General features: G+C 33.4%; 2 protein-coding genes across 3 annotated transcripts; both read left to right on the top strand.

Moving 5' to 3' along the window:
• Window positions 1-1,205: 1,205 nt before the first annotated feature.
• On the top strand, window positions 1,206-4,984 carry LOC107945191 (phosphoribosylamine--glycine ligase). Its single transcript, XM_016879067.2, has 4 exons — window positions 1,206-1,777; window positions 2,061-2,431; window positions 2,702-3,232; window positions 4,396-4,984. Exons 1-4 carry the CDS (start codon window positions 1,504-1,506, stop codon window positions 4,810-4,812), a joined length of 1,593 nt encoding a protein of 530 aa, XP_016734556.1. The 5' UTR covers window positions 1,206-1,503; the 3' UTR covers window positions 4,813-4,984.
• A 1,489-nt stretch (window positions 4,985-6,473) lies between these two features.
• On the top strand, window positions 6,474-11,795 carry LOC107945190 (MACPF domain-containing protein At4g24290). 2 transcript variants are annotated; one of them, XM_041108336.1, is made up of 8 exons: window positions 6,474-6,866; window positions 7,267-7,631; window positions 7,916-8,154; window positions 8,507-8,708; window positions 9,367-9,435; window positions 9,533-9,719; window positions 10,178-10,344; window positions 10,785-11,795. In XM_041108336.1, the coding sequence occupies exons 2-8, from the start codon at window positions 7,371-7,373 to the stop codon at window positions 11,469-11,471; spliced, it is 1,812 nt and encodes a 603-aa protein (XP_040964270.1). In that variant the 5' UTR covers window positions 6,474-6,866; window positions 7,267-7,370; the 3' UTR covers window positions 11,472-11,795. The 2 variants fall into 2 exon arrangements, with proteins under 2 accessions (XP_040964270.1, XP_016734554.1); XM_016879065.2 differs by having other exon boundaries at window positions 6,475-6,866; window positions 7,345-7,631.
• The last annotated feature ends 8,725 nt before the right edge of the window (window positions 11,796-20,520 follow it).

Below are 20,520 nucleotides of genomic sequence, written 5' to 3'. Positions count from 1 at the left end.
ATAGTTTATGGCATGTACATAAGGTCATGTTAACATTGTTGTGAATGAACTTTCATGGAAACATTTGATAGTATTTGATTCTCCATGCAGATTTTGTAAACTTGGACTTGTTTAATTTAGTTTTAAGTGGCATTATATGATGTCTTGATGGGAACCATGTTTGATAATGTTTAGGAAGTGTTGTGGAATGAATTAAGAATGTTTAGATTTTGTTTTAAGTGTTTCAAACATGTTCTAGACAATCTGTCTCCAGTGTCGCGACCATCTAGTACTCAATGTCGCGACATTAGCTCAGTGTATTAATGATCGACTTGAGTAACTTGGTGTATTAATGTGACATTCCTTACTCGTGAGAAATCGGTTCACTCCAAGTAAGGGGTGTTACATTTATATATATATATGATAATTACTTTGTGAAAATTTTAGTTTCATTTCTCTTTTCATATTAAAAGCAACCAAATCCTCTATAATAAACCATATAAATAAGTTATCATAATTAGGTTTAGGGGTGATTCAATTGAATCAAGGTGTAATAAAAATGAATTTATTAATTTATTATAATTTTAAGAAAATTTTGATATTAACAAATGTAAAATGAACTTGTAAAAATAAAAATTCTATAACAATGACAATATTACAATGTATTTTTAGGTAATCTTATATTTTATCAACCAAACACTTGAATATTATTTCCAGCCAAATGAATCAAACAAGTAATCTTACATTTCATCCGTAATCTTATCACAAAATGTAATCTAGGATTCAGTGAACCAAACATACCCTAAACGCTTTGAAAGTTAGGCTACTCTATTGCAAAAGAAGCCTGAGTATGCCATGACGGATCCCTTTTTCAAAGACGAGATAATGACATGAATGACCCCTTTACTTTATCAAATCTTCTAATGTGCAAACATTTTGAGGCTCTTCGTGAAGTTAGAAGACAAAATATGAAGATAAAATCGAGCATAAACACCTGGTAGACGACACTTTGAAGACGTCTTCTAAAACGAGTCTGGCCTCCTCTCAACAACTGATTTTTGAGTGTGTTAATTTTAAAGGTTCCGATCTCACCAAATTGGGCTACTTTTAATTATTTGGATTAGAGCCCATTTTGTTATGTAGCCTGTAAACGTAAGAATGTTGGAACCATCAGTTGCACAATTCATGATTTTTTCATTCTTGAATTTGGTAGACAAAGCCAATTGAGGTAAATGTGAGCAGACTGATTACCTGTTCTCAAAGCATGTTTGAACACAATACCATCAAACCTATCTCATTAGGTTAGACACAAGATGACCAGTACCTGTAAAAAAGAAAACCCGCAACATACCGAGGAATTTTGGCTAAGAGATACGTGTCTCCCCTCACCTCACGTGTCACCGGCCATAGGAATAAGTGTTGTATAAATGGAAAATGCAAAAGAAAAGAGAACCCTTAAACCCTACTACTGTCTTCTCTTATTTCTTTCGATACAATAGAATAGAATAGAATAGCAGGCAAAGCATGGCCATGGCTTTTGCGACCTTCAATCTATCTCCTTCTCTAAGATTTGTTAGCAACAACAAAGGCTTTTTCGATTCTCAATTATCCAACTCTTTTTTATCATCACATTTGTTCCTTGGGACTTCTTCTTTCTCGGTGCCAACTCTCAGTTTCTCCACCATTCATCAAACCTCGTGTCGCCCCCACATCAACGCCTCACCATGCTCCTCTACTTCCTTCAGATGCTTTGCCCAGAAATCACCGGTTGATGGCCTCGGCAGTAACGGCGCTTCCGGTAGGATAACAACTGCTCTATTCTTATCTATTACCCATGTCTCCATTTTTCTTGCTTTTAGTTCGAATTTTTTTTTTATTTACTCAAGGCAAAATTATGGATTATTTCGGTGAATAGCTTTTACTTTTGGCCTTCTATTATATTATTGTGATTTGGTGAGATTTGATGTACTGTTCGCTCATGTTTGCATTATTTTACCAATGTGACTGACTACTGGGAAATGAAGAAAAGGGGTTGAATTGAGTAAAATTTCTCAAAATCTTGTTATTTGCCACTGCTACAGAGAGACTGGTTGTGCTAGTTATTGGTGGAGGAGGAAGAGAACATGCACTTTGCTATGCATTGCAGCGCTCTCCTTCTTGTGATGCCGTCTTCTGTGCACCAGGCAATGCTGGTATTTCCAGCTCTGGGAATGCAACTTGTATTCCTGAGCTTGACATTTCTGATAGCTCAGCTGTAATTTCTTTCTGCCGCAAATGGGGTGTTGGGTTAGTTGTTGTAGGACCAGAGGCTCCCCTTGTTTCAGGTCTTGCCAATGAATTGGTAAAGGTCGGAATTCCAACTTTCGGCCCTTCAGCTGAGGCTGCTGCTTTGGAAGGTTCTAAGAACTTCATGAAAAGCATATGTGACAAATATGGAATTCCTACTGCTAAGGTTTGTTCCACAATACATTCTTGCTAAATTTTAAATTGCTGACATTTTTTCCTCTATTCTTTTGTGAGTACATATTGTTGAATAGACTTTACATGGTGAACTTGTTTGCTACTGTATTAATTGCATAGTGTTATCACCTTTAGTTGGGTTGTGCGAGAATAGAAAAGGCCTTATTAAGCTGAACAAATGTTCTTGATTCTTACCGCATCATAACCTTGTGATTTTTTATCCTGTTTTTTGCTTATGTTTATGTTTAAATTTTTGGTGCAGTATCAAACATTTTCAGATGCATCAGCTGCAAAGCAATATATTAAAGAACAAGGAGCACCTATTGTTATCAAAGCAGATGGCCTGGCTGCTGGAAAAGGAGTTATTGTTGCCATGACACTAGAGGAGGCATATGAGGCTGTTGATTCGATGCTTGTTGAGGGTATTTTTGGTTCTGCTGGTTGCCGTGTCATTGTTGAGGAATTTCTTGAAGGAGAAGAAGCATCATTCTTTGCCTTGGTGGATGGAGAGAATGCCATACCACTGGAATCTGCTCAGGACCATAAACGGGTCGGAGATGGTGATACAGGTCCTAATACTGGTGGGATGGGAGCATATTCTCCTGCACCAGTCTTAACCGAAGAACTTCAATCTTTGGTCATGGAATCCATTATTCTCCCAACAATGAAGGGTATGTCAGCAGAGGGATGCAAATTTGTTGGTGTCTTATATGCTGGACTAATGATCGAGAAGAAGTCTGGCTTACCTAAACTAATTGAGTACAACGTCCGCTTTGGAGATCCAGAGTGTCAGGTCAGTTACAGGCTATTGGTTGATTTATATGCATGATTTGGTTTTAAAGTCAAGCTTTTAATATTTTTAAACCTTCGACCAGGCATTATAAGCACCTTGGAACACTATGTCAATTATATGAAATTTGTGTGCTCATGGTATCTGTAACTGCATTCTGTTAACTTAAGGATTCAGTGCAGCCCTTTTTGTTACTTTAAGTGAGAACTTGATTAGCACTTTAGCAGTAAGTTCCTCAATGTAATGCTGGGAGGTTTATTTCTTTATATGTTAGTTCTGCTATCTGTTTGTCCATATTAGGTTAACAATTTCGTGTTATTAACAATGACGTGTGGGTAATTATGTTACCTTGGAATTAAGGAAAAGATAAGACAGGAAACGTGACAAGGGAAAGGCATAAGAATTTGTACTCATCCGCTATGCTATTTATTTGCCTTACTTCACTTTCTCTTCTCTCATACCTTTGCTTGTTCAGTTCTTCTATGATATTATTGCTGGGATCCATTCCTTGGGATAGTGGTCAGTAGTCTGAAGCACTTTAGTGGTGCACATAACAACCATCATGTAGGAAACCAGATTCCTGGGAATCACCGTTGGATAATTTTATGACATGTTCCTTTAAAACCCTAGGAACAACCTGGCAGTTCTAACACCGTATTCCTTTATGTATAGCTACTTTGCTTACAAACAATCTTGTTCCGATCTCTCATTTATTACAGTTGTGGAATACATTTTTGAGATTAATTATCTAACTGATAGCTTTGAAGTAATTGGTAGAGTAAAATTTTGGAGTTATCTGAAATTACAGGTTTCAATTAGTCAGTGTTTGTGCATTGGAGTTATTTTGAAGGGCCTGAAAGTCATATGATATGAAATAACTAGTAGTATTTCTTTTCTTTTCCTAGTGAACAAGGTTAGAAACAAAATGATGGTTGGAATTTGAAAGTCTCTAGTTTTGCAAACTGACCATGTGACAGAAGGCCTAAAGGATGAAGAAGTTGATATTGGACATTAGATTGCGCTTACATGGCATATGATAAGTATAAGCTTTCCATTAGACTGTTATTATCCTCGGCTAATTTTTACTTATGACATGCATAATATTGTTGGTTGGGGCATAAATTGATCTTAGATTCATAAATTGTTTTGTTGGGTTTTCCACACAGGTTCTGATGATTCGTTTGGAATCTGATCTTGCGAAAGTTCTGCTAGCAGCTTGTAGAGGAGAGCTGAAAGGGGTGTCACTAAACTGGTCCCCTGGGTCTGCCATGGTGGTAGTAATGGCAAGCCAAGGTTACCCTGGCTCCTATGAGAAAGGGACTGTGATTCAGAGCCTCGAAGAAGCTGAAAATGTGGCTCCTTGTGTGAAGATATTCCATGCTGGAACTGCACTTGATTTGGATGGAAATTTTGTTGCCATGGGAGGCCGTGTTCTCGGGGTTACTGCTAAGGGCAGAGATCTTAAAGAAGCACGGGATAGAGCATATGATGCAGTTGAAGAAATCAAGTGGCCTGGAGGATTCTACCGGCGGGATATCGGATGGAGAGCACTTCCTCAGAATGAATTTGCTAGAAATGCCTAGTTATTTCACATTATAATACTCTGGGCTACTTGACATCTTATAATGTTGGATGCTTTATAACTGGCTCTTACACTAACTGAAAATTGAAGTCACCCATGAAACAGAGGTAAAAGAAACTTACTTGTCTGACTCACCTTTATTCTGCATTTCCAGATTATATTTTCTTCATATATATATGGTACTATCCATAGATTTTGTTTAGTTGTAAATTAACAATCTTGTTGTATAGATATATAATAAGAGAGAACATAAAGGATTTGGCAAAAGAGGAATATGTATGTGTGCAAAAACACAAAAAACACAAAGAGAAGCAAATATTAAAGCAGGTCGACATTAATGAAATACCAATATAAGATCTAATAACTCAACAGCTTACTTTTATTTTATTAAAGACTTCAATTTAATCATTCTTCTAAGTTTAGTGCAATAAAGACGGATCAAGTTGTTCTTGATCATATAATTTATTAATATTAGTTCTACGGAATAAAATAATATTTAACCAATGATTTTTTCATAAATAATAATTATCGATAACCTAATAAAATATATAAATAATTTTACTAATTAGATTTTTGTTGTGTTGCCATACACTTAAATTCAAATTTTTATGAGTTATTTTTTTTATTTTTTAAAACTAAATTAAATTACTTATGTAACCCTTCAAATATGTGCTTTGTTTTAAAGTTTTGGTTATTTGGTAATTTTTCAATTAAGTTGGTATATAATTGATTTATGATACCAATTCAGTAAGATCAAATGATAAATAGATATATTATAAATGAGGAGGCATTCACGTGTAAGATTATAGTGGTTTACACCCTTCTCAGGATTAATATTTTTACAATCTCACAGTCATATTTGATGCTTATTTATAGAGATCGTTTTGTGTAAAAACTTTTGGTCGTATAAAAAATTAAGAAAAATGTGTAAAACAATTTCAATTTTATATAGGTGTAAGTGGAGACATCCTCTTTATAAATTAAAAGATACTCACAAGATAAATAAAATAGTATTATGAAACAAATGTATTTATATAAAACCAAAATGAGATTTTAATAAAATGACAAAGTTTAAAGATTAAATACTATATTACCTTTAATTCTCATATACTTTTTTAGGGTAAACTTTACCCATGGTCATTTTAAAATAGGGATCAGTTTTATTTTGGTCACTTCAATTTCTTTTTTTAATTTGGTCACTCTAAATAAGATAATTGCGTAAATTAGTTACCGTATTTAAATTTTTATTTTTTAAACGGATTACTAATATAACACGTTAACACATTGAGTGATTAACACGTGATATATTTTGATTACTTTTGATTAAATGTCAATCGCTGAATAAATTAATATGTCATATCAATAATTCGTTAAAAAAATTAATTAGTATTATAAAGTGATTAAATTTAAAAAGAAAAATCAAAATAGCACATCATTAGAGTAATATCTCTTTTCAAAATTGACACCAATTGAGTCGATTATAACGGGTTAAAACCAATTGAATAAATGACGAAAATTCAACGGGAGATATGATAAAGAAACAAGATAAATTGAATACTTCAAAAAAAGAAAGAAGTTTAATGAAAGTAGATTGGCAACTGAGATAACAGGTGAGGTCTGTGAAGTTTAAAGAACGCCAATGTTGGAAGCACAGTTAAAAAAAGGTGCGAGAGAAAGAGAAAGAGAAAGTCACATTATCAAGAGAATCTCTAATCTCACTATTTCAGTCAAACCCCATTTTCACTTCTTCTGTCTCTGTCAACTCTTTCCCCCCTTAGCCTCCCTCTTTTTAACTTTTCTTTTCTTTTTATTTTCTTTTCTCTATCAAGCAACCCCTCTTTTATTATTTATTTTCTTTCTGGTTTTAGGGTATGTTGTTGGAGTTTTCCAACGTGAAACTCTCGCAGTTTCCATCCACCTCGAAATAGAACCAAGGGATTGGCATTTTCGGCTTCATATGGCATGACCTTCGTTTCCATTCGTTTCTTCTGCTTCCCTATCTGCCCCAACTATCCTACCCAAGATTTCCACTTTAGTTCTTGCACTGCCTAAAACGTATGATTTTTTTTTTAGGTCTAATTTGTTGTAACTTTCTTTTTTTCTTTTTTGTTTTTTAGTCTATTTGCAGTTGTGGGATCTATTTTTTTCCTTGAATTTGAGGATACTTGTCCAATTTGAACTATATTTGGGTTTTCAGTGTTGTCAGTTTTTGAAAGTTGGTTCATTTTGTCGTTAATTTGAGCTAAATTGGTGTCTATTTCTGCTTGTTTGTGGAAAACGAGTATGAAATTTGCCTCCATTTGATATTAATTTGAATATTTGCGCTTGTATAGGTTTCTGATCTGCTCAGTTTTGGTAAAAAATGCTTAAAAAGAAAATAGAGAAAAAAGAAAAGTGTGTATGCTAGTTTTTGTTCGGTTTTGACGAGTTGAGCTGTTCCTAAAATTTGGATTAGGTTCATTTACGGAAATGATTGAAAGAACGTTGCTTTACTTGGACTGAAGTTTGGTTTGAATAAACAAAACATGTATAGGGTTGAAAAGAGTAATGCACTGAGGAATGGCGCTAAGGGTTCCTGCTCCAAAGGCGGCTGAGATTGCTATAGCGTCCATTGGATGTGGATATGATATCGGTACAGATATTAGGCTCAAATACTGTAAAGTGGATTCTAAAGATCCATGTCTTATTGAGATCGATGAAGATGGAGGACGTGAGATTGTTTTGCCTGGTGGAATTTCAGTACCCAACGTGTCCAAGTCAATAAAATGTGATAAAGGGGAGCGCACACGATTCAGGTCTGATGTTCTCTCCTTCCAACAGGTAATTTTATTCTTTGTCCTACGCTTTCCCATCAATTTATTTAGCTTCTATGTATTTTTCTTTGCGTACTAACCCATTCAAACTGGAAAACCACTAGATACCTGCGTAGTAGCTGATATAATCTATTTCTATCATCATATTAGTATTTCAATGGTTGTGGCATTAGTCAACTATTGTGGAAGATGTATAGGAAATGGCAGTCATGTTTGCGGTTTGATTCTGTTTTTTCAGTGTTTGTAATGAGAGTCTGCTTTTTGTCATTTCATTTCTTTTATTTTCTCCAGATGTCAGAGCAGTTCAACCAAGAAATATCTTGGACTGGAAAAATACCTTCAGGCCTCTTCAATTCCATGTTTGAATTCTCTGGTTGTTGGCAAAGAGATGCTGCCAATACTAAGACACTTGCTTTTGATGGGGTGTTCATTACCCTTTACTCAGTTGCACTGGAGAAATCTCAAATGGTGCTACGTGATCATGTCAAGAAAGCAGTCCCATCTACATGGGAACCTGCAGCATTAGCAAGGTGAATTTCTACACGTTTGATCTTTGATCTCTGGCGCCAGAGTTCTTAAGTAAGACCCTGGCATCTAGCAGTGTTGTTTCCTTCATTTGATAAATTGGGTGTCAGCAATTCAGCCTATGCTTATTTCTCTCCCTTTTCATTGAATTTTTCTATCACATGGAGAATAATGTAATGACCAAGTTCCAAACTTTTTGGTTCCAGTTCAGCTTGTATATGCTTGATGAAAATAAGTAGAATGCTATTATGTTAGTTGGTATAAATCTTCTGATTTCCATGGCCTGCTTTATTTTATGTTCTTTACTTTCTTCTGTATAGTATTTGAGGTCTGCTATATAATTTGGTGGCATCCCAGGTTTATTGGCACTTATGGCACCCACATTGTTGTTGGTGTGAAGATGGGAGGGAAGGATGTTATTTACATAAAACAGCAGCATTCCTCAACTCTTCAACCTGCTGATATCCAGAAAAGGTTGAAGGATATGGCTGATAAGAGGTTTTTAGATGCCAATGAACATTATGGAACAGTGTCTGAGCAAGTTTTCCAGAGTGACAAGGTTTGCAATAGAACTATCAATAATACACTTCAAATCTGTAGTTGTATATCTTGATGAATCATGCCTATTGTTTTGATGGAATGAACTCAGTATTCTTTTATATCAATTTATGGTTCCCATGAGATACCTTTCAAGCAGGATGTTATTTTGGAAATTGTTATGAATTGTTGCATGTTGGCTCCTAAATTTGTTTTTAGTTCAGAAGGGAGATTTCTCTTTCTCTCTTAATATGCTAAGTTATAGTCCAGCATCATATTGGTATTTCATGACTGCTTGTTAGATACCAGTTAAATGGTTATCAGAGAAAGTCTGCTACTGTTTTAAATGTTTAGGGTTTGGACCAGGACTTGGAGTTGAATCTGTTTTTGCTTTGCCACTGTTTGATGAGAATGGTGTTTTGTGTCTTTTAATTATGTTGGTAATTTTGTTTTTGTTTGATATTACTTTGGCACACTATGCTTTAATTGCTTGCCGTAAGTTAGTAGAGTTATATCTCTTCGCCTGTGTGTTCTGATCTGCTTCCATCTTTACTAGTGGAAGTTATTTTTTTAGTTTGTTATTGGGTTTAATTTTTGTGCCAGTAGTTAATTATTAGTGGACTCATTGGCATTATTTGTGATACTTTTTAAGGTATCTTCTCTAATCATCTCTATTTCAGTTTGAAATCAGGGAGCAGCGGCTAAGGTTTGCCCATAACAGTCCATCAAGTTCATATGCACATAAAGAGGTTTGTGTTCTGATTTTCATATAGTGTGGTTGGTGAACAGTTAAAAAGTGTAAAGGTTAATTTTTTCCCCCAATATCGATGATGTTAAAAATTGCAGGATATTATAAGCATTTACAAAAGGAGAGGTGGAAGTGATAATAGAAACCTATCTCATAATGACTGGTTACAAACAGTTCAGTCAGAGCCTGATGTGATTTCAATGTCCTTTATCCCAATTACTTCTCTGTTGAATGGAGTCCCTGGTAGTGGATTTCTGAGCCATGCCATAAATCTGTATTTGCGATGTAAGCAAGATCTATATCTATTGCACTTTGGTTTTCTACTTTTACATCTATTTTGTTTCTTTCATTAATGGAATACATTTATTTTCTGGAAGGAGTATGTTTCAGATTTTTATTTTTATAAATTCACTAACCATCTTATTATTAGGTTATAAGAATCAAAGTCATGAGTTCTGAGCTTATTTTGGTTGAATTTGAATTGTTAAATGACCATAAGTTTTCAGTAAATACAACATTGCATTAATAGGATGTGATCTTAGATCACTTTTATTGTCATGGAATCCTTAACTAGTGGTGCTTGAACCAAGAAGTCAGGTCGCATTTTATTTGATGTTGCCATGAAACAAGATCATTTGTTATTTCCTTCATTTTCCCACTGCTACAAAGTGCAAATGATATTTCTTTCTTTTATAGCAAACAATCTCTATGCATGTTTCATCCATAAGCTGTTACTCTTACAGATAAACCGCCGATTGAAGAACTCCACCAGTTTTTGGAATTTCAACTTCCAAGACAGTGGGCGCCAGTTTTCAGTGAACTTCCTCTTGGCCCACAACGAAAGCAACAAAGCACTTCATCTTTGCAATTCAGTTTCATGGGGCCCAAGCTTTTTGTGAACACTACTCCGGTAAAGCATTTTCTAACGTTGGAAATTTTTTGTTTGATGCATCTGAGTGTTTGACCATGTAGGTTTCGCCCATGTATGTATTGAGTAGTTCTTAAACTTACAAAACATGTTGGTGTGCTGCTGTTGAATTTATAGATGATCACTAGAGTCTCTTCAGCATTGTATGTTTAAAAGGTTATAACATTTTGTAATGAGACAAGATTTATCTATAATAACATACTTATATATAGGATGCTTCAAGGGAACTCCTATCAATGATACTTCATCTTCTTTAGGTATCGTGAAGAGAAATAATTCAACTTTGTTCCATATTTGGGTGTGATGTTGAGAACTAACATTAATTATTGCATCATTTAAGCTGTGGCCTTTTTTTGGCAATGTCTTATACCTTGTTCATGTTGAAAGGAAGGAACCACAGCTGATATCTAGTTTCATAACAGGTTGATGTGGGTAAGAGGCCAGTGACTGGCCTCCGACTATATCTAGAAGGTAAAAGGAGTAATCGCTTGGCCATCCACTTGCAGCATCTTTCCTCTCTTCCAAAAATCTTCCAACTTGTAGATGATCCAAATGAGAACTTCAGCCAAATGTCTCGTGATCGTAAATACTATGAGAAAGTTTATTGGAAGAACTACTCTCATGTATGCACTGCTCCTGTCGAGGCTGAAGAGGATCTTTCCATAGTAACTGGAGCACAACTGCAGGTTGAGAATCATGGTTTTAAAAATATTCTCTTTTTACGGCTACGCTTTTCAACTGTCTTGGGAGCTATGTCTCTTAAGCAGCCAGAATGGGATGGATCACCTGGGTTGGCACCTAAGTCAGGACTCATATCGACACTAATCAGTCATCACTTCACAACCGTTCAGAGGCCAGCTCCAAGGCCAGCTGATGTGAATATAAACTCTGCTGTTTATCCTGGAGGCCCACCTGTACCTGTCCAAGTCCCCAAGCTTTTGAAATTCGTCGATACAACAGAGTTGACAAGAGGGCCAGAAGAAACTCCTGGGTATTGGGTTGTTTCGGGGGCAAGATTAGTTGTTGAGAAGGGAAGGATCCGTCTCCGGGTTCAGTATTCTTTATTGACTGCAATATTACCTGATGAAGATGGCTTAGAGGAGCAGTAGCAGATTTTTCTCACCTCTTATCACCTTGTTTTTCCTCGCACACCATGTATAAACAAATATGAATACGAAAAAAGAAGAGAGAATTGAAACATAAGCGGTCACGTTTACAGGGATAGAACTAGAAGGGATGGTTGAAGGTGATACGATAATTGGGTGTGCGTTGAGGATGTTGGCTGTATCATTGTTTTCCTTGCTTGCAATTTGTATCTTATAATGTAATTTTTTTTTTCTTGTTTCTAATATCGGTTCCTCAAGTTGATGTATCTAGTAAGGTGTTACACGGACTCTCGATTCGGGTATATATGTGTTTTTTATGTTTTATCATATATGCATTTTGAATCTTTACATTAGTGTTTGAATATACATTGGATACATGTATAACTGAAAAGTGTTTAGGTTAGGTTACGAGGAATCCTATGATGCATGTCATTCTTGATCTGCATGTAATCTAATATCCTTTTTCACACCACAAACAGCCACTTAATCTGCCTTTGTATGTTTTCCTATTGAAGTATCTTCTTTTAAAAACTAGAACATATGTAATTAATTCATACATTAGAGTTTGTAGATATTGTATAACTTTTGTGTAGAAATGTTGAAAATAAAAATAAAAATAGGGGTTTAAATTGGTTAAGATGATAAAAGAAGAAAATACAAAAAAATAAAATAAAACAGATTCAAAAATGCAAAAAATAAATAAATTTAAGAAAATAAAATAAATGCATAAATAAAATATTTTTTTAAGCTTAGCCTTAGTTTTGGTGTACTCCAATCTTGAATCTATCCTTAAAATAGATTTTTCCTTCTAAATAATAAGCTGGTTATATCGACCAAGAACGTCTCGATCGCCAATTTTTCTTTATGAAGTCAATCCCGGTACGACTTGCAAATTGACTCTTGCCAATTTTCTAACTGCGATACATGTGTTCGCAATATAAGATTTCGACAGCTTTGTGATCTAAAAAGCCCAACTCGAATCAACAGCCTCAACCGCGTGGGTTGTTTAAATCCGATCTCTATCTCCCTTGACAATCCAACTGGCTTTTCCCACCTTGACATGCCAATTTGTTCATGGGAATTCGAACACAGCACGGCCGATTCGTATTCCCAACTGTAAGCCAAACAACTCCAACCCAACATGTACTTTTTGAATCAAAACTGAATCAATTTTAAATGACAAATTTGTACTATCTCATATACTGGAGAGATAGAAATACTGCGTTGAGAGGTTTTTTTGAGCGGGCTCGTATCTCACGATTGTTTTACTGGAGTAATTTCCGGGCTAAAACTAAAAAATGTTTAGTTAATCATGAAAAAAATCAGGCTTCGAAAATAGATTTGTGAAATTGTCAGTGATGAAAAGGGGAAGGGCCTTGGAAGGTAATTAAACCAAAAGGTTGAAAGTAAAAGAAAAAAAAATTGAAATGGCAAGATATAAGTGCAATTTACCAAAAAAAGCCTTTTTTTTTTAAATTACCGAAATGGGCCCGGTATTTTATTATTTACCGGAATGGGCCTTTTCCGGAAAATCGCGTCCAATTCAGCGCGATGTCAGGGGAGGTGCCAGGAAATCGCGGCCACGTCAGCGCGCTTTGCTGACGTGGCAACAAATCGCGTCCACGAGGGGGCGATTTGTTGCCACGTCAGCAAAGCGCGCTGACGTGGCCGCGACTTACCCCGCGCTTGAACTAATCCCCCATGGTCAAAAAAATTTATAAATACCCTTTTTTTTTCACAAACTAATCCTCTCTAAAATTTCCTCTCAATTTCCAGGACCTACTGTAGCAAAAGCGCGTCCACGAGGGCGCGATTTCACAAATTCTTCTCAAATAGCATCCTGCTAGAAGCGATTTTATACTATTTGCTCAGAAACGTCAACTCGAAATTATTTCTTCCAGGACCTATTGTAGCAAAAGTTGTTCACGAGGCCGCGATTTCACAAATTCTTATCAAACAGCATTCTGCTAAAAGCGATTTTATACTATTTGCTCAGAAACGTCAACTCGAAATTATTTTTTCAGGACCTACTGTGTAACACCCCTTACCTATATCCATCGCCGGAATAGGATACGAGGTATTACCAGATTTTACCGATTTTTTTAAAACTCAATATAACCCCTTTATAAATATCTAATCCTCCCTGCAAATTTTAAACCGAGACCAAGCCAACACAACCAATCCATTTCAACATATTTTCAAGATAGATTTATTGTATTCATAAGATAATCTCATCACATGCCAAAACCAAAATTTGTTAGCCATACCAATGGCTAACCATACATTCATTTCACATTAACATCTACTTTACTAGCTTATACATGCCATTGATTTCTAAAATAAAGTTTCTTTATATACCGAGAATTTGAGGTTGATAGTGTGATGCGTCTCCGACCAAATCCGACCTCCGAGCCCTTAACACTACAAAACAGGGGAAAAAGAAACAGGATAAGCACTTTGTGCTTAGTAAGCTCATGTAACAAGAATTATACTTACCTAATATTTTCCATACAATGTAATAAACATTCATACACCCATTCCATACATTATTCCCCTATCATGCACAAACTCAACATTCAAATTAGTCCAATAATTTCCATGTATCAATAATTTATACCATGATTAATGAGCTCACCAATTCCATGATTTCCATTTCCTTGTTATTTTTCCATATTTATCCCATTGAACTACTTGGAATTTCGATGGATTTTCAGAGGTACACTTTAGTGTACAAATCCGGGTCCGTCAATTCATATTCATGTGCGCACATTTCCATTTCAGAGAGCACACTCCCGCGAACCTCATCCTTACAGCGGGATTACCAGTCCAGGCTAAATCCCCTGTAATATAAACTCACAGAGTATTGTCGGGATTACCAGTCCAGGCTAAATCCCCTGCAACGACAATTACTCTAATGAGCTTGGATCTGAATTACCAGTCCAGGATAAATTCAGACCCTAATTCGGATTACCCGTCCGGGCTAAATCTATTTTCCACATATTCTTCGGGAGGGCTATATCAGAATAGGATCACCCGTCCGGGCTAGATCCTTTTTACCATCAATTCCTTTTCAGAGATCCATCGAATTTTCCTTTCATTCAACCAAGATTTATTTTCTCTTTTCATCAAGAATATCATTACTTCATCAATTATTATACAATAAACATCCAAATCATATTCACATCAATAAAAAACATTTCAAGCATTTAGGAATATAATTCAAGTTACACGAACTTACATCGACACTTGTTCGTAACCAAAAATCTACTAATCCCGAACTTTTTCTTTTCCTCGATCTTGCTTCGTATTTGAATTTTCCGGATCTAAATAAATAAATTTAATCATTAATCTAATACTTTTCATGTTCATATGTGACATTCTCTATAATTCCATTATTATTTGTAGTGCATTCAAAGCTGTCTCACTGAGTCATAGTCACTAAATTATTTATATCTTGAGCTACGAAACTCCAAATTAAGATCCGTTAATTTTCCCTGAAACTACACTCACATATATTCTTACCATAAAAGTTTCAGAATTTTTGGTTTAGCAAATAAGTACAGTTTATTCTTTAAAGTTTCCCCTGTTTCACTGTTCGACAGTTCCGACCTCTCTTCACTAAAAATTAATTATCTCATAGTACAGAATTTGGATGATGTTTCCATTTGTTTATTCTGAAAATATACTCATTAATGATTCTAACCATATAAATTTTAACTCATAATCATTTTTGTACAATTTTTAATGATTTTCCAAAGTCAGAACAGGGGAACCCGAATTCATTCTGACCTTGTCTCACAAAATCTATTATATCTCATGATTTACAATTCCATTGCTTACACCTTTTCTTTTATAAGAAACTAGACTCAATAAGCTTTAATTTCATATTTTATTAATCCTCTAATTCGATCTCTACAATTTTTGGTGATTTTTCAAAGTTAGAGTACTGCTGCTGTCCAAAACTGTTTTAGTGTATGATGTTAATTACCATTTTTCCCTAAACTTTCAATAAATGATAATTTCATCCCTGCTCAATTAACCTCTCAATTGAGCTGATTTTTCTCAATTAACACTTTATCCCATCAGTTTAGACTACTTTATAACCTTTGTAAATCAGAATTTCAGCACTAGACTTTGATTCCAAACATTTTCACAATTAGGTTCTACAAATAAATTTCTATTAAAATTACCTAATAAAATCATCTCACAAACAAATTAAAGCTTCAATTTCATCCTATTTCATCATAAAATTCCAGCACATATTCATAGCAACTTTAAAATTCATTCATAAAATCAAAAACTAATGCATTTAGTAATAGGACCTAGTTGTAAAAGTCTTAGAAATACAAAAATTACAAGAAAAAGGCAAGGATTAACTCACTTGGTGCAAAAATTATGAAAAACCAGCTTGAAGAAACCCTTAGGACGTTTTTGGCTGATTGGAATGCAGAAAAATAAAGAGGAATCTAGATAATTCCACTTTAGTCCTATCTTTTAAAGCAAATTTTACAATATTCCAATTTTACCCTTAATTCTTCAATTCTCCTGATTTTTTTCAGCGTATGCCGCCCAAAATATCTCCTTTTGGGGTTATTTTCAATTTATGTCCCTCTTCATTTAACAATTGAGCTATTTAATCCTTCTAGTAACTTTTACACCTTTTTCAATTTAGTCCTTTTCACTTAATTGACTACCCAAACATTAAAATTTTCTAACGAAATTTTTATACCATATTACTAATATTTCATAATTATTTATAAAATTATTTTTGACTCGGTTTTACAAGATCAAAGTCTCGATACCTTATTTTTACCCAATTTCTTCAATAATTTCTTTTTCTAACTAACCACTAAATCGGTAAAATTTTTCTACCGATATTTTCATACGATTTTCCTATCATATCAATATTAATGCAAAAATATTAAAATAAATTTATCTTTAAATCAGATTTGTGGTTACGAAACCACTATTCCGATAACTTTGAATTTGGGCCATTACTTACTGTAGTAAAAGCGCGTAAACGTGGGCGTGACTTATTTGTTTACTTTTTTCTACAAAACCCTAAAAACCTTAAACCTTAAAATCCAAAAACCTAATGTGGGAAAAACGGGCAAATCGCGTCCACCGTAACGCGCTACGTCAGGAAATCGCGGCCACGTCAGCAAAGTGCGCTGACGTGGATGCGATTTTCTGGCACGTCCCCTGACATCGCGTTGACGTGGACGCGATTTTCTGAAAAATGGCTCATTCCGGTAAATAATAAAATACCGGGCCCATTTCGGTAAATTTATAAAAAATTAAGCTTTTATTGGTAAATTGGCCAAGATATAACACTTACGCATGTAAGAAAAAAATAAAGACTTTATTAAATGCAAAAGGCAAACTGTGTGTTCAATTGGCTGTAGTCACTAGGTATTTATACATATTTTTAATATTAAAATTTAGCTAGATTTTTCCTAAACATTATCACTAAATAATCTTAAATGTTATCACTAAATAATTCTAAATTTAAAATTAAATTTAAACTAATTACAGAATTGTAACAATATAAAAAATCCTTCAATTTTTATCCAGCTACTTTTAAAAAAAAATCTTGAACCCTTCAATTTTTATCCAGTCATCTTTGAATCTTCAATCTTTCAATCAAGCCCTCTTCTTTACTTTTTGTTCCAATTTAACTCTTTTATGTAAGAGTTTGAATTCGACACATTAACTTCATTTTTGATAAGAAAAATCTAAATTTAATAGCATTTTATTTAATAATTAATCAAAAACAAATATATTAAAAATACGAATTTATCTTGGTATTAAATATTATTTAACAGTACAATTTCAATGGAGGAAGTATTTTTGCTTCGAGATCAGTTTTCTAAGTACTAAGATATAATATTAAGACTTGTATTTACTATTGTAATTTGTATGGACAGGGGAGTTGGGAGGATTGATAGTTGAAAATCTGTTAATATGTGTCAAATGCTGAATATGTCGTCATCTAAAAACAAATAAAGAAAGAAGACGAGGAGTGGAGAATCCTAATGGAATACGACTTGGATTTCCACCAATGTCGTCAAATAAACTTTTTTTTTTGCCCTCCAACTTAATAAAAAAGTCATTTTAATTTTTCATTTAATTTTTCGTCTCTTTTAACATTTGAACTTGTATATTTTATCAAATCATCCCAAAATAGATAGAAAAGTTAACATTTGTTAACTTTACTGATATGACATACACATAGATTGTCATGTAGTTAATTAATTTCTTAAAATTGAAAAGGTATTTTTTAATATTTTTATATTATTTTAATTTTTAAAAATCTAAAAATTTAATTAAATATTAACGTGTCATCTAGGTAATAATTTACATGTATGTCGCATTAACGAAGTTAAAAAACCATTAAGTTTTTTTATTTATTTTAGAGTAATTTGACAAAAATGAAAAGGTTTTCAACTGTTTGTACAAAATTTTATTATTCATTGTGATACAATTATGGATGATGAATCATCGGAGAGAGAGTTGTATCGTGAATTGCTTTATTATTAGAAGCATAATTTTGGCTTCCCCCTTCCCAACAATGACCACAGCAACCAAACATACTTCCTTTCAAACCTTTTATACAGTAAACACAAGCCAGCAAGAAAGAATATTATACAAATACAAATATAAAACGCAAGTAGAATACACAGAGGATTAAGAATCCAAAGTGATCCGGATTAAAATTTATATAATTCATATATTCGGATTAAAAGAATTAGAGAAGTATATAAATTAATTTTTATACATTTTAAAACATGCAAATTAGTTTCTGGTTAAAATTTTTTGTTAAATAATGACGTGGAACATGCTGAAATTTTTTTATGGGTAAACTATAAAAATGGTCACTCAATTATACTTTTTGTTCTATTTTAGTGACCCAACTATTAATATTTTCGATAAAATTTATCATTTTAGTTCTAATTCTAAAGAATTCAATAAATTTGACCCTCAATATTTAAAAAATCTGTCAATTTAATCTTAACTCTAGAAATTTTAAAACTATTCTTTAAAAAAAAAATCATTTTTAACCCTTTATAACTCATCAGCTAACTAGTGATGGCAACAAGATATAACGGTTTCTTGTCTGCCTCGGCCCAACCCAATGCTCTACCACCATGCTCCGACCCCGACTTTAAAAAATTTAACCCACTCTAAACTCAAACCCAAAAATTAATAGTATACTCAACTCCAATCCGACTCATGTTTAATTTTTTAATTTTTTTTGTAAAATTGTGATTAATTATTGTTTTTTAAAAAAATGAAAGGTTTTGGCACAATTTCTTATTAGATTTGCTTAATGATTTATCTCTGGAGTTATGTGCTAATGTATATTTACACACATACTGTGATTACAACACAAAAGAAAAAAGAAAAAATAATTTTTTAATAAATTATTAAATTAAGAAGATAGAAAATGGAGAAAATAACCTTACAAGGGTGAAAGGAGACTAGTATAGAGGCAGTAGAATGAGACTAGTAGTGATAAATTTTAGGGATTTTTAATTTAATTAATATTCAATATATAGAGAGAGTAATTTCGTAAATATCTCGAGGAGGGGTGGATGGTTTCATTCTAAACTTGACCTAACTGTTTTTAAAAATTAACACGCTCCACCTCGATAGGGGTGAGCATTCGATTGAATCGAATCGAATCGAATAAAAAAATTTCGAGTTAATAGAGTTTTCGAATCTCATTTTATCATCCTAAGTTTATTTGAAGTTTTCTCGAATCGAGTCGAGTGAGGTGAAATTCAAATCGAATCGAATCTAATATATTTGTTCAAGTTAAATTTTAAAAAATAATTTTGGGTCCTTGTAACCACTGTCACCAATCGTAATAAAATTTGTTCACCTTAATCAAAATTTTTATTAACTTTCATCACCTCATAATTTATTTATTAATTTTTTATATACTGGTTAGCTTCTTTGATTGCTTAGTTGTTTCAATTATCTTCAGATTCTTGTCACTATGTATTTTGGAATTAAAAAATATATTAAATGTAACAATATAATTTTTTTAATAAAAGTTATTTTAAAAATAAAATGTGAAATTGATACCAATATAAAATTTTAACAAGAATATTTTATAGCATAATTAATAATTCAATTTTAATATAAATATTCAATATGACTAAACAATTCAATAATATAAATGATATAAAATGTGAAATTTAATTTAATAATATAAATAGTAGATATAAATAAAATTATTACTATTTATGTTTAGTGATTTTTTTTTTGGATAATTTTGATTTTTTTATTTGAGAGTAAAGGGTGAGAAGTAAAAGTTTTGGGGGAAAATAAAAAGTTTTGGGGAATAAAAGTTTGAGGGAAAGTAAATAGGGGGAGTAAAATTTTGGAGGGAAAATATTAAAAAAAAATTGGAGGGGGAGGGTTTGGTGTAGATGAGAGGTGGGATGGGAAAGGAATAAAAGTTTTAGGGGAAAAGTGGGAGAGAGTAAAAATTTTGGGGAAAAATAAAAAGTTTTGAGAGTTTTTGGAGTAAAATTTTGAGAAAAAGTAAATGGGAGAGTAAAATTTTGGTGGGAAATGGATTTTGGGTAGATTGGGGGGTTGGGAGGGGAGGGGAGTAAAAGTTTTTGGGGGAAAATGGGAAGGAGTAAAAGTTTTGAGGGAAAAGTAAAAATGTTTGGAAGTTTAGGGTAAAAATATAAAATATTATAGTTTGATATTCGAATTATTCGAATTATTTGAGTTATTCGAATTCAAAAACTCAACTCGATTCGAACTCGAAATTTGAAAAAAAAAATCTAGTTGATTCGAATAACTCGATTCGTTTATCTCGAAATTCGAATTTTTTTTCAAATTTTTCGAGTCGAATCGAGTTTTGCTCACCCCTACACCTCGACCCGTAACTTCAAAAAAAAACTTGACCCTATCGGGTCAGATTCGGGTTTTTTTTTGTCATCCTTATGACTAATTCATGTGATATATTAAAACAAGAAGAAGAAGAAAAACACTCTTTTTCAAGTCACTTGCAAAAGAACTCTAAACAGTT

This window comes from Gossypium hirsutum, chromosome D12 (assembly GCF_007990345.1).
Source record: "Gossypium hirsutum isolate 1008001.06 chromosome D12, Gossypium_hirsutum_v2.1, whole genome shotgun sequence".
Lineage (NCBI taxonomy): Eukaryota > Viridiplantae > Streptophyta > Magnoliopsida > Malvales > Malvaceae > Gossypium > Gossypium hirsutum.
This window is presented reverse-complemented; position numbering and strand designations above follow the sequence as displayed.